Raw genomic sequence first — 15,069 nt, forward strand, 5'->3', positions numbered from 1 at the left:
AGTTACCTGCTAATATTCATTAAGAATATTGTCATTTTCGAAACACTATACATAAATGCCTAAATTGAATAAATGATGAATAAATAAACGCTTGAAGAATTTAGACAAACCTTATATTACTGCAATTGTATAGAGTGGCAACATGTTTAATCTGTCCTATATTAAATCATTCCTTTTTTGTTTTTATTTATAAAAAAAAACAAATCACAGCACATGAATTAAACAATTTGCAACTTCTATAATTCAAGTGACATCACAAAAACACAAATTCCTTTACTCTAAGTCTAATAAATGTCACAATCAGCTGCTTGGTTTTATTTAGTCGAACGAAATAACTCCACATGATGTTTCTCTATCTCTGTCATTCACTGTGATAAGCAGTTTAACTGAGTGCTGTCTGTCACTGCTTGTGTCTTTAATCATTTCTGTGCATAACTGCATGTTAATTTAATGCCGCATCCACAATAATCTGTTTTAATTAATAAATTACATTTTCAAATGAAAATGGCATCATGATCGTTTTCTAAAGTATGCCTTTATGGAGAGTGAAATGCTCCGTTTTCGCTGGAGGAAAACAATTCTAGTGTGATGAGGGGTGGATGGTGGCCATATATTTGTGAGAATGGGAAATCGTCTTGTATTGCTCCCGCATCACATTATGTAAACTGCATTTATGACAAAGAACTGCACAGATGCAGATCTCATGATAATCTATCCGTAAATGCACACACACACACACACACACACACACACACACACACACACACACACACACACACACACACACACACACACACCTTATCTTCTGCTTCTGTGTCGTTGGCACCGCCAATTGAAGAACATGCTGAATAATGCAGAATCAGAGTGGGAAGAGTGGAAGTTAAATAGCCCAAAATAGTGCTGAGCAGCAGCCTACCACTGTTCATCATATGAGATTTAAAGGGGACGGAAGCCCCCCTAAAAGGGCCTAGTAACACCTCTGTGTAATGGGATCTGACTACACTGGTCGTGATGTGTGTTTCGCATTGTAGATTCATAAGAACCAGTTTATTAGAGTCATTTGATCAGAAATCGGACTACACTAGTCACGCTATGTTTTGTGCTGTGGAGTCAAAAGAACCGGCTGATTAAGAGTCATTTGATCATGAATCGGACTACACTGGTTGCGCTGTGTTTCGCATTATAGATTCAAAAGAACCGGCTTTTTAGAGTCATTTGTTCGTGAATCGGACTACGCTGTTCACGCTGTGTGGTGTTTTGCATTATAGATTCAAAAGAACAGGCTCATTAGAGTAATTTGTTCAGGAATCGGTCTAGACTGGTTGCACTGTGTGTTTTGCACTATAGATTCAAAAGAACCGGCTGATTAAGAGTCATTTGTTCGGGCATGGGTCGCTCAGCAAGTAAAGATACTGACTACCACACCTGGAGTCGCAAGTTCGAATCCATGCTGAGTGACTTCGGTCAGGCTTCCTAAGCAACTATTTGGCCCCGTTGCTAGGGTGGGTAGAGTCACGTTGGGTTAACCTCCTCGTGGTTGCTTTAATGTGTGGTTTTCGAGGAACATGTATTAAGAAAGTAAATATGGACCATTTTGCTTTCTTGTTTTAAAGGAATATTCAGGGTTCAATACAAGTTAAGCGCAATCGACAGCATTTGTTGCACAATGTTAATTAAAAATGGAGGATGTGTGTGCACATCCAAAACAAATGATCAAAAATAGGTAACAGTTCATAGTAAAAAAGGAGACTGGTACACTGCTTCAGGACATATGCTTCCATGCAATTTAACAGATTAAACAAAAAACAAAAGGTCTTCGTTCAGCCTTAATGTTTATTAACTTAAACAATAAATCTTGACTCGTCCTTTCTTTTCTTAAAAAAGGAAAAATTTAGGTTACAGTGAGGGACTTACAATAGAAGTGAATGGGGCCAGTTTTTGGGGGGTTTAAAGGTAGAAATATGAAGCATATATTTTCATAAGCGTACTTACATGAATTCTTCTGTTAAAACTTGTGTATTATTTGAACTGTAAAATTGTCTATCATAGTTTTTACAGTTATTTTAGGGTTTACAGCGTTTTGTCACCATGGCAACAAAGTTGTAAAATTGGATTTAACTTTACTTTTAAGGTTAGTGAGCAGTTTTATCACTCTAAATTGCATATTGTTTATGTCTTGTTGCTATACATTTGACGTTAAACACAATTAGTATTTTAACGTTATTAATTGGCCCCATTCACTTCCATAGTAAGCGCCTCATTGTAACCAAGATTTTTGCTTTTTTTGATGGAGGGGTTGAAATGAGTTTTTAGGTACTCAATATTACACCACAAATGGTGGTGTTGATTGAACTTAACTTGTATTGAACCCGGAATATTCCTTTAAATTAATGATGTGGTACGATCGCTAAAACCGGTTTTGCTCACATTTGATTGAACACTTTTAAGGACTTTACCTTCTCAGCGTGAATACAAATGGTGTTGCATTCTTTGAGCCTCGTATTGGGGCTAAACACTGTTCATTGGCCTTACCGGGAGGTTCTCCTCCAGGTCCTGTACCGGTAAAAGGCCAGACTCCTTTGCTTTTGGATCAGCTTCCTTCCATGTTTAACAGTGATGTGATTCTGGAGGAGGTGGATAGGCCAGTAGATCATCTGAGTTTAGTCCTGAAAAACAGACTGCTGCCATTAAATCAAAGCCATATGGCAATGCAGGGCCTCGGTGGCTTGTGGTGTGGCTTCAAAGAACTACTGCGGCTGCTGTTGTTCTCTTAACTTAGTGCAAATGGACTGCAGTGAGGTTTTATTATAGTCTAAAGCAGGGCAGTTCTGTAATACCTGGAGGCAGGGTCCAAAATTAACACTCGACAAGTGCCAAATGCAGTTAAAATTTGGCTTCGGTAAATAAATTAAATAGAGTAACGAGCCAGGTGGATGGAACTGCAACATATTGCATAGGCAAATATGGCACACACACAAAAAAACAGCTTAATGCTTCCTTTTACATCTTGCTGTGACATATAATTTTGGATCTTGCCTGACAGAACAGACGTTGTGCAGCTGTTCAGATGAAGCTCTGGTTTTAAAATTGGTTGGCACAAAAGGACAACATATTAGTATTTCACAGCATCATTTCACAACCAACAGAAGAATTATTAGTAACAGGAAGATACATTAATGTCTGGTTCAAGTGTCTATACTTCATACAGTATACTTACACTATACAAGTTTGTGTTTTAATTGTATATATACAGGCTACTGTATATTATTGGTTTGATGACTAAATGTCTGAAATTCCTAGTATCACTGGAAGAATCAAAACATCACATTATACTCCAAATAGCTCCAAAAATCACTGACAGTCAGCATAAATGTCATCCATAACAAAAACACCAGAAGGATTTCTAGTAAAAAAAGTCTTAAGTATTGATCTGTTTCTCACCCACACCTGCCATATGACTTCTGAAGATATTGATTGAAACTTTTGGAGTTAACTTATGGATTACTTTTATGTGTTTTTTGGAGCATCAAAATGTTGGCACCCAAACATACATGAGAGGTCTAGGCTGTTGTGTGTTCAGCCCCATTACCTAAACCTTGTCATTTTGGGATGTGCATATATTAATATTTATAATTAATTCCCTATTACCAAATTACCCTGCATTACTGAATCATATGAGCTTATTTAGCCTTGTATCTTCTAAAAATGCCATAATTGCTCTAAACACAATTATATTCCTTAATTTATCTCCAAACAGCCATTTTAAAGAAAAAGTACCTCCATCAATATTACATACACTGTAATACAGTACTTTCCTTTCCTCTACAAACTGTCTGCACTGCATAATAATAATGTTCAACTGTTTCCATTACTCCACGATACTAACATTGGCCCAAATGATGTATACCCATTAGAAACAATGTAGAATTAAGACCTGTATGTCCAATCAATATAGATATCAACACCTCTTTTCTATATCGCCCCAAGTTACAACAGCTCACAGATATTTGAATCCTGAAATACTCTGTCCTAGTTTTGTTTTGATCTTCAGGTCTCTTGTCTTGAAGTACTTTGACGTATCTGACTGTCATATTTATGCACCTCGTTATGGAGGATTATATTGATTTATAATATATATTCCCTTATCTATGATTGGGTTGATTAAAGAACATTTAGAATAAAAATACATTTTTAAGAAAATGTCTCCAAGAATATTACTCAGGTATTTTTAAGGTATTTTTAGCAAGTCAGGCCACTCGCCGGCCATTTTTGGAACGCTCTGAGGCAGGATGTACAGCTAATTTTCTACGTTAACAGGCGGCATACAAGTGCAGCTTGAACAGAGAAGAACGAAATCTCCAAAACAGTTGGTCAATATGACAAGAAAATAAAATATTTCAAATCAGCGGTAAAATCTGACAACACTGGTATCAATTTTCATTCTTTATCTTAGATTACGCAAAAATAAATAAAATAAAATAACATAAATAAAATAAAAATTACCGGCTTGTTTAGCTAATGCGCATGCGTGTTCTCGAGTTGATTGACAGGCGATGTGTGTATCTTATAGCTGTAAGGCGGGACTTCCTTTCTACATCCATTGACGGTTCCCAATAATTTTAATAGAAGTGACCCGTCTCTGCTAAACATTCTCTGCCATAAGGAGAGCTTACGTTCCTCAACACTATAATAGAAAAGAAACATGTGAAATTAGAATTAAATATATCGAGTTTCCCATCGCCTCAAAATGCAAAGAGGCGCACTTTAAAATTATAGATGACATATATATATATATATATATATATATATATATATATATATATATATATATATATATATATATATAAACCCAATCATTTTTTTATGTTTTGTTTTGTTTTTGATAATTTAAGCATAAGTCAGTTTTGTAATTCTGATGTAAAAACAAGTTTTTTTTATTGTAATTTGGTGAATAACCTCTGGAATTATGTAGTCTACATAATTGGATAAAACAAAACGTGTTATAGGCTACCTATTATTTCTTTGGATTTTGTGAAATTTGGTATAATAATTTAAGAGAAAATATCTATTATGCTTTAAACAATCTGTTGTTTGTTTTAAACATTTTTATACATAAAATGTAAGTTCTTAAAAACCACCCCGCTGAGTGCTTTTACAATGGAACTGCCCAAACATCCTCTACGCAAAAGTACGTGAACGCAACGCAACCTCAACGCAAGTTTCGTTGAGAAACAGAACGCTAATAAGTGTTGCATTCTCAGCGTTGCCGCAAGGGGCACTAGAGCGAATTTTCTACTTTCAATCAACAACTTTCATGGCGGACTCGGGCAGCAATTTGAGTTGAAGCTTTTCGAAAAATGTATACTACTTTTTGTCCCCAGACCATTCAGACGAACTTGTTTTTTCTCCGTGTCTCTCCCAAATCCTGAACAATCGTCTCTTCTACCACATCCGGGCTGCATCCAAAAAACACAAGCAGCTGACTTGCTGCCTAATCAGTTAATGGCTTAACTGACAGCTGTATTGAATGAATAGAACTCTTAAGGAAACTGGTCTCTGAACAGTTTGAAAAGCACCATATTATCAACATGTCGCCTCAAAAGGCACCATTTTCCTGGTTTCAGACGCAACACCGGTTTCGTAGTCATGCCTAAAAAAATCTATTGCCCTCTTGTGGTTTGAGGTTTTAACCACAGAGTAACGCAATATATACGCGTTTGCGTTTGCGTGCTTGCGTGCAGTATGTTTCTGCCTTTAAGTGATGGAAAATTCACAAGACAAAAACGTACTTATTTAGAAAAATATGGTTTTATAGAAACCCGCAAAACCTTTTACTTGATAGTTTTTTTTAAAGATATTATTATTATTATTAATATTATTATTATTATTATTATTATTATTATAAGCTCTTTTTTTTCTTAAGTATGATTATATAAGGACGTTATTGACCTTGTTTATATTATGTTTTTGAACATAAATCTTTTTTTATTTTCTGAGTGATGTTTTGGTGGATAGCCTAGTAAAAACGTAAAATTCTGTTCATAGATATTATAAATAAACAAATAAATTGTAGGCTATATATAAAATATAGACCTTTATTTTATATATTTTAATTAATTGTCTGCTGAAGATGTAGGCCTTTTGTGACATTTAGTTTTGTTCTTCCACGTTGCTCAAAAAAAAAAAAAAATGTAACCTGTTTTTAAGATTTACACATTTCAATGTCATAACAAAATGCCATCAAATTAAATCGCATAATGCTTTACAATTTATATATATATATTCATTAAAGATTACTCAATTAAATTTGATTGAATTTATTTATGAAATGGAAATGAATAAATCTTAAAATTATTATTTTGAGTGTATAAATATATTGGTACAGTACCTTTTTAAAGATGGGGTTCATATTTGTGTGTGTATGTGTGTGTATATATATATATATATATATATATATATATATATATATATATATATAGTGTGTGTGTGTATATATGTGTGTGTGTATATATATATATATATATATGAAACCTTTATTAAAGACTGTATTCAATTTAAAGCAACATTTTCAGCACTGTTTATGTAATAATAACAGCACAAAATAATAAGAAATTCTAATACACATTAATAATATACATAACATAATATTTTTATTATATACATAATTAATCATATACATTGTCGTATTTTATGAGAATGTATGATAACTATAAGGGCCTATTTTTGGCAAGAGGAATTTTTATTATTTTAAAGGCAAGTGTATGGAGGACAGCTCCATATATATATAGCAGGAGTGAATTTTATTTTTTATTTGAGTTCCTGAATAAAATATTTCATCCAACAAATTACATTATTTATAACAAAGGTTTGTTTTTCTTCCTCCATTATCAATCCAAATTTCACATATCTCAGTTAATGATGAACAGACTATTGTTGTGTAGGCTACTTAAAAAAAAGTTCTTGTCTGATAGCTCAACATGAAACATCATTTATTAAGACACATTTCTTTTTATATTTGGCGCCACCGATGTGTCACAGGCAGCAAATGAAGCATGTTGCCCGTGGAGACCCGCCTCTCTTCCCATCAAACTGCGGCTCGTCCTGCGCTGCCATTGGCCTTTCATTCCAGTGACACGGCTGCCATTCTCGAGCTCGCTTTAAGCACATCAGTTCTGCATATCCTTCGGAACGGACAGAGTTAATTTCTTTCTTTTCCGTCCGTAGACGTCTTTGTGCTTTGAATTTAGACTGCGCTTTATTGGTAGACCGGCGATTGCGCTCGAATTCAATCAGTAGACATTGTGCACGCGGAGGTGGGGCCACGGAAAACACAGCGCGCGCATAACATTATTTCGCTCTCCTGTATAAGTGCATGTAAGTGAATGCTTCGTTCTCTCGTGAAAGATTGCACAAGGGCTTTAATGTTTATTTGCACGTCATTCAATATGAAAGTAACGACTGTGCGCTATATGGTGTCCATGAAGGTACAGCGTTGCATAAGCTAGTGAGCGCCTCGCCTTTGCATCAACACCTACACTTATTTGCCAATGCCACATTCTGATCCAAAAGGATTAAACATGTGTGTGTGTGTGTGTGTGATAAAATGCCACTGCTAATTAATACAAGTCTAATGCATTCTAGTTGTTATAATAAACCTCTATTTAATGTACAAATATAGACAATTGTCATTAGTGTTATGAATGAAGAAAGTCATTGAATGGAGAATCGACTGTAAACTTATATTTTATTTAGTTTTTTGGAAGCTTGGCAACATGAGCGATTCAGAGAAACAAACTGTCTCCCTTAAAGACAAGGATGGAGTGGAGAAAAGGGGGCGAGGGAGACCAAGAAAACATCCAAAGGTATAATGGAATAGTTCATTAAATATAATAATAAAACAAATATTATTAATGTCAAATAAGACAGGTTCATTTCTGAGTCAGAGGAAGAATAATGCAATTATAATATATACATTAAATGTTTGTAGTGGGTTTGTTTATGTATGTTAGTAGGAATTCACAAAATATCAGAAATATTTTTTTTCTTTCTATTATTAAATATCAACATCTGTTACTTCTTTTTTCTACGCCAGGTTTTAAAGTACTAAATGGTTATCTATCTTTGCTACAGTACATTATAAGTGTGAGGTGTAATCTGATTACAAAGTAATCAAATTACTTTGAGTTTCTTAAAAAATGTGTAATCAGATTACAGTTACTGAATTTCAGTCAAGTTAATTACACTGCTGTTTAAAACAAATGGATTTTTTTGGGATTTGCCATCGGTTATAATGTTAAAAATTACTTATCAGCTATATAAACAAGCCAAATTTTTGTATACAAATATTTACATTTTATAAATTGTATAGCAGTTATATTTGCCTCCCTAGTTTTAAGTAACACGATAGTCTCCAAAATATTATCGAGGCATCTTTTTAATAAACATGTTCAAACTTCCTACAGGAATCAAGTGGATCGCCAACTCCAAAAAAAGCAAGAGGGCGACCAAAAGGTAGCAAAAATAAGGGACCTTCCAAGAGAGTAAGTGCTGTTGTTGTCTTCCACTATTTTAATGAGTCCTTTAATTATGGCCTTGCCTTGTGTACAAAAATAAATACAGAATTTATTTCCACATTTGCAGTTGCACAACACAGCTGTCTGTATTTTGCAAACACACAGAGCTATATGAATTATTATATTTAAATAGTGCGTGGAAATGTTATGTTGACAGCTCATCCCCAGACCAGCAGGTCACTCGCTGTTAGCCACTTAGCCCTGGGCAGTGTCTGCCTGAAGAGTCCTCTGTGAACTCATTGCCCCTCTAACTGTTTTCATGTGCAGAGAGTGACTCCCTCTACTGGTGTTAATGCAGCATTGCTACTGTCTCAGTTAAAATGCTTAGGGGGAAAAAAACTGTTTGTGTTTAGCCTGGGAGGGAAGATTGTGTATGACTAAGTGAGACATTTTTTGACTCTTCATTAATTGTTAATTAATGTAATTTTGTATTCAATAGAAAGCATCGGCTGCAGGAAAACCGAAGGGAAGACCTAAGAAAGAGGTACACTTAAAGCGACAGTTCACACAAAATGTAAATGTCTGTCATCATTTACTCACCCTCATGCCATTCCTGTATGGGGTTTTATTCAGGCATTCAAGCTCCAAAAATAACAAAAAGTATCATAAAACTAGGCCATATGACATGTATGCTATATTTCAAGTCTTCTGAAGCCATAATATAGCTTTGTGTGAGAAACAGGGCAAGATTGTCATTAGCTAGGTTTCCATCCAACAATTTTTTTGCGAATTTTGAAATTGTGCAGAAGAAATCCTCAATGGAAATGCTTTATATGCAAATACATTTTCAAAATTCGCTTTAAAGTTTATGCGCCAGGATGAGGTGGATTTTCTGGAGTTTTGCTTAATTAAAAATATGCATTAAAGCGACAGTTCACCAAAAAATTTAAATTCTCTCATCATTTACTCACCCTCATGCCATCCCATAAGTGTTTGACTTTCTTTCTTCTGCAGAACACAAATTATGATTTTTAGAAGAATATCACAGCTCTGTAGGTCCATACAATGCAAGGGAATGGTGGCCAGAACTTTGAAGCTCCAAAAACCACATAAAGGCAGCGTAAAAGTAATCCGTTCGACTGCAGTTTTTAAATCCTTATCTTCAGCAGCGATATGTGAGAAACAGAACAATATTTAGTACCATTCTTTACTATCAATCTCCATTTTCACTTTCACAGTCTTCTTTTGTGTTTGGTGATTTTGCATTCTTCGTGCATATTGCCACCTACAGGGCAGGGAGGAGAATTTATAGTGGAAAAAGTACTTATACGTTATATTGAACTGTTTCTCACCCCCACCTATCATATCGCTTCTGGAGATATGGGTTTAACCACTGGATTCAAGTGGATTACTTTTATACTGCCTTTATGTGCTTTTTGGAGCTTCAAAGTTCTGGCCACCATTCCCTTGCATTGTATGAACCTACAGAGCTGAGATATTCTTCAAAAATCTTAATTTGTGTTTAGCAGAAGAGAGAAAGTCATACACATCTGGGATGGCATGAGGGGGAGTAAATGATGAGAGGATTTCCTTTTTTGTGTGAACTATCCCTTTATATAGTACAGAAACTGTTTTATATGTTATTATTTAGTTTATTAAATCATTATATCAATTGGGTCACCTATTTCCACTCCTTTTCAGGATCTCCAAGATCTCTTCAATTTCAGTAATGTTTCAATTCTTCGAACAGTGCCCTGGTTAGTCTAAAGTGCTTCACCCACAGCTCGTCCTTAAAGTGGTTCCACACAATCCTCCAGAACGGTTTTGAGCGCGGTCGCTCCCAGGTACATAGAGGCTGGCGGTGTATGGAAATAGCCATTTGAGCCCTCGTTATGTGAGCTATTGCACTTACTCTGTGACGTCTTCTGCTAGCATTGAATATCATAATGTAAAATTGTTCTATTACAGCAAAAACAACTCTCACCAAAGCAAGGAGGTCGTTTAGCTGCTCCATGACACGATCGGGCTTCCTCAGTTGATGGAAATGCGCATTTTCTTCTGTCAAATTTCAGTATAGCTTATAAAAAATGCAGAACATTTGGATGGAACCTAGCTATTGAATAACGACTTAGGTATCAATCTATTTTTTCAACACTTTTATAGTGTTTTTTATTATTTTTGTCATTTTGTAAGCTTTACAGCTTTTTATGCTTTTATGCTATGGAAAAGAGCCGCCTGAACATTCTTAAAAATGTCTTCTTTTGTTCTCCACGGATGAAAAGAAAGTCATACATGTTTAGAACAACATGAAGGTGAGTAAATGAAGACATCATTTTCATTTTCAGGTGAACTAATCCTTTAAATTTTGAATTTAATTTCAACTTAATTTCAAAGTCAAACCATCTAAACACCAGTTTAAAACGGCAGTTCTTTTTAAATGTCAAAACGTGAAGATTTACTTGCATGAAATATACCTTCAAATGCATTCCCAAATGTTTGGTTCCGTTCTGTGTTGAAACAGGAAAAGGAAAAACAGGCACCTCAGGACTCGTCTGAGGACGCTGAAGAAGATGACGATGAAGAACAGTAACTATCTTACAGGAGTACTACCTCACACTCAACCAAACTAACTGCCCGTCTGCTCTCCCAGCTGTGAATCGCAGGGAATGTCATTTCACAAAAAGACAGTTATAACTGTAAAGGAAATATCCGGCGTAATACATTATTAGGTTTGTGTAAGTAGGTCAAATAGAGAAAGCAGAATCACCCTGCATAAAAATGTGTTGAGTGTTTCTTAGTTTTATTTGACTACATATACATCTATTGAACTGAGGTGCTTTACTACTTATGCTTTGTTTGTAGCTTTGTTTTGTATGTAGATTAGCTATAATTTAAATGTGAAACATCATTGGCTTAATAGTTGTCATAGAATGAATTCTTTTTTGAATGTAGCTGTTTACAGTTTAATAGTTCATTAAGCTTTTTATTGGATGTTCCATATTATACAACCATCAGTGAATATTTCTTGAGGCAGGCTCTTGTATTTTGATTTATCAGGGCAAATATATTTAACTTAAAGTACCATTGTCATTGACACTAGAAGCCCCAGGAATCATGAATCTGTCACGGACACTACTGAAGTTAATGGAAATGTCGGTAGATTTTGAAGATTGCCCAATTTTGACACTGGCTAGCATGTGTTGCTATTACACATAGTAGAATGCTAGTGCTTTATGATAAGATTACATTTCGTAACATTAGTAAATGCATTAGGTAGCCTAATATAAACTAACAATGAACAATATATTTTTTCCTAATTTTCATAATGTTTGTTAATGTTAGTTAACACAAATACAATTGTTAGTTCATAGTGCATTATGGTTAACATGTACAACGTTTGAGTTTAAAAATGTGTTAGTAAATGTTGAAAGATTAATAAATGCTTTATAAGAATTGTTCATTGTTAGTTCATGTGAACTGATGTTGTTAACTAATCATAAGAAATGTAACCTTATTTGAAAGTGTTACCCATTGAACGTGTATTTTCTGGTGCTTTTCCAAAGACATCAGACCACAAGGTTTGGTGGATAAAACATGAGCAAAAAATTAAGCAAAAATTACTTTTCTAATAAGCTTTGCTCACATTATAATTCCACAAGGGACTCTTTGCAACAGATATCAGCTCAATGTTATCGACACACCAAGTGCTTTTGGAATGCAAATGTTTCGCTTTATTGTATTCTATTTGCCTCCCTGTATTTATTTAATTAACAACAGTTATAAACTAAAGGATGCTCTCACAGGTTCTCAAGACCTTGTGTCTTGAGTTATAAGACTATTGCATATGTTGAGCAGAAATGTAACCTAAAGCTTAGCCCAATTGTCCTTTAAACACTAGGTTTGTATTTTGCGCATTCAAGTCCTCATAAGTTCCGAATTCGAACCGCCTCAGGTATTAAGGTGTCGTGATCAAACAGCAAACGCCCAAGACAATGTTATTCTCCTCAGTAGTTCAAATTCCCTTTATCCTGATTGTTCATGTAGCAGTATAATAACCTACATGTATGTGGCATTTTGTTAATACACCATTAGAGTTCTAAAATGTGTATTAGATTTATTGACTATATATTTGCATGTGTACTGTGTGTTGATCTTAATAAAAAATACTTTTTCTAAATGTCTATGCACTGTATACAATATTAGAATTATGATTCAATTAGAATATACTGTAGTATAGTAATATTTAACTATATACAATTTAAGTCAATTTACATACACTTAGGTTGAAGTCCTAGGTTTTTATAAAAATGCTTGTTTTTTTCTTCTAATAATTGACATTTATTCACTTCATAACTTGCATCTTACTGTCATTTGTGTCAACTCCATCAGACACACCAAAAATTAATCCAACAAGTGTAAAGTCTTCAATTATCTAATAATATTGTTCAGTAAAGGAGTCAGGTCATAAAATACATTCAATATATAAATATATATACACAGTGCATCCGGAAAGTATTCACAGCGCTTCACTTTTTCCATATTTTGTTATGTTACAACCTCATTATTTTCCTCAAAATTCTACAAACAATACCCATAATGACAACATGAGAAGTTTGTTTGAAATCTTTGCAAATGTATTAAAAATAAAAAACAAAATAAATCACATGTACATAAGTATTCACAGCATTTGCTCAATACTTTTTTGAAGCACCTTTGGCACCAATTACAGCCTCAAGTCTTTTTGTGTATGATGCTACAAGCTTGGCACACCTATTTTTGGGCAGTTTCTCCCATTCTTCTTGCAGGACCTCTCAAGCTCCATCAGGTTGGATGGGGAGCGTCAGTGCACAGCCATTTTCAGATCTCTCCAGAGATGTTCAACCGGGTTCAAGTCTGGGCTCTGGCTGGGCCACTCAAGGACATTCACAGAGTTGTCCCGTAGCCACTCCTTTGTTATCTTGGCTGTGTGCTTAGGGTCGTTGTCCTGTTGGAAGATGAACCTTCGCCCCAGTCTGAGGTCCAGAGCACTCTGGAGCAGGTTTTCATCAAGGATGTCTCTGTACATTGCTGCATTCATCTTTCCATCGATCCTGACTAGTCTCCCAGTTCCTGCCATTAAAAAACATCCCCACAGCATGATGCTGCCACCACCATGCTTCACTGTAGGGATGGTATTGGCCAGGTGATGAGCAGTGCTTGGTTTCCTCCAGACATGATGCTTGCCATTCAGGCCAAAGAGTTCAATCTTTGTTTCATCAGACCAGAGAGTTTTGTTTCTCATGGTCTGAGAGTCCTTCAGGTGCCTTTTGGCAAACTCCATGTGGGCTGTCAAGTGTCTTTTACTGAGGAGTGGCTTCCGTCTGGCCAGTCTACCATACAGAATGACCATCGGGTTCTTGGTCATCTCCCTGACTAAGGCCCTTCTCCCCCGATCGCTCAGTTTGGCCGGGCGGCCAGCTCTAGGAAGAGTCCTGGTGGTTCCAAACTTCTTCCATTTACGGATGATGGAGGCCACTGTGCTCATTGGGACCTTCAATGCTGCGGAAATGTTCTGTACCCTTCCCCAGATCTGTGCCTCAATACAATCGTATCTCGAAGGTCTACAGACAATTCTTTGGACTTCATGGCTTGGTTTGTGATCTGACATGCACTGTTAACTGTGGGACCTTATATAGACAGGTGTGTGCCTTTCCAAATCATGTTCAATCAACTGAATTTAGAACAGGTGGATGCCAATGAAGTTGTAGAAACATCTCAAGGATGATCAGTGGAAATAAGATGCACCTGAGCTCAATTTTGAGTGTCATGGCAAAGGCTGTGAATACTTATGTACATGTGATTTGTTTTGTTTATTTTTAATAAATTTGCAAAGATTTCAAACAAACTTCTTTCACGTTGTCATTATGGGATATTGCTTGTAGAATTTTGAGGAAAATAATGAATTTAATCCATTTTGGAATAAGGCTGTATCATAACAAAACATTTTTTTTTCTTTTTCTGTTTTCATACTATTCTGAAAATTAAAGAGTTGACAAAATTAAAACTTTTTCCATCTTAACACTGGAGCCATTTTTCCCCCCTCAGTTGAAGATAAACTAAACTAAAATGCCAAAATTGATCCCACAATTTTTACAGAAATTATAATAATTGAGAATGACGGTGTTGACAAGTTGAAGCTGTGACCGCAGAGACATATACATTGTTTAAAATATGAAAAATATCAACTGTACCAGACCACGTGTCCTACTGTTGCATCCAGCATGAGCAGGAAGTGGGAAAGGGATACTAGGAGTTAAAGCTTATCAGGACATTTTCTGATTTATTCAGGATTTTAAAAATCTGACGCAAAGTGAGGACACTAATTTTTGTAAGACATGTTTTGTCCCTTATCTCAAGAATCAGTGATTATGAGGATTATTAATAATATTAGTATTAGTAGAAATATAATTAATATTATAATCAGTATTTACTGATTAGCTCATTATTATTATTATTATTATGCATATATGGGTAAGCGAGAAAGAGTTAAAGTGCTCAATATCACGCACGCAGACCG

The 15,069-nt window shown here is 35.3% G+C and overlaps 1 protein-coding gene across 2 annotated transcripts; it reads left to right on the top strand.

Moving 5' to 3' along the window:
• The first annotated feature begins 7,133 nt into the window (after nucleotides 1-7,133).
• On the top strand, nucleotides 7,134-12,680 carry LOC127654452 (high mobility group protein HMG-I/HMG-Y-like). Of its 2 annotated transcripts, none has more exons than XM_052141657.1 (5): nucleotides 7,134-7,374; nucleotides 7,753-7,862; nucleotides 8,463-8,540; nucleotides 9,013-9,057; nucleotides 11,035-12,680. In XM_052141657.1, the coding sequence occupies exons 2-5, from the start codon at nucleotides 7,773-7,775 to the stop codon at nucleotides 11,101-11,103; spliced, it is 282 nt and encodes a 93-aa protein (XP_051997617.1). In that variant the 5' UTR covers nucleotides 7,134-7,374; nucleotides 7,753-7,772; the 3' UTR covers nucleotides 11,104-12,680. The 2 variants fall into 2 exon arrangements, with proteins under 2 accessions (XP_051997617.1, XP_051997618.1); XM_052141658.1 differs by lacking the exon at nucleotides 11,035-12,680 and adding an exon at nucleotides 10,215-11,027.
• The last annotated feature ends 2,389 nt before the right edge of the window (nucleotides 12,681-15,069 follow it).

The sequence above is a fragment of the Xyrauchen texanus genome, chromosome 13 (genome assembly GCF_025860055.1).
Source record: "Xyrauchen texanus isolate HMW12.3.18 chromosome 13, RBS_HiC_50CHRs, whole genome shotgun sequence".
Lineage (NCBI taxonomy): Eukaryota > Metazoa > Chordata > Actinopteri > Cypriniformes > Catostomidae > Xyrauchen > Xyrauchen texanus.

Bases quoted from the DNA above. Each gene is read 5' to 3' on its own strand.
- LOC127654452 (XM_052141657.1), top strand. From the start codon at position 7,773: ATGAGCGATTCAGAGAAACAAACTGTCTCCCTTAAAGACAAGGATGGA. The intron at 8,541-9,012 runs GTAAGTGCTGTT...TGTATTCAATAG, and splicing joins ATAAGGGACCTTCCAAGAGA to AAAGCATCGGCTGCAGGAAA. The intron at 9,058-11,034 runs GTACACTTAAAG...GTGTTGAAACAG, and splicing joins AGGGAAGACCTAAGAAAGAG to GAAAAGGAAAAACAGGCACC.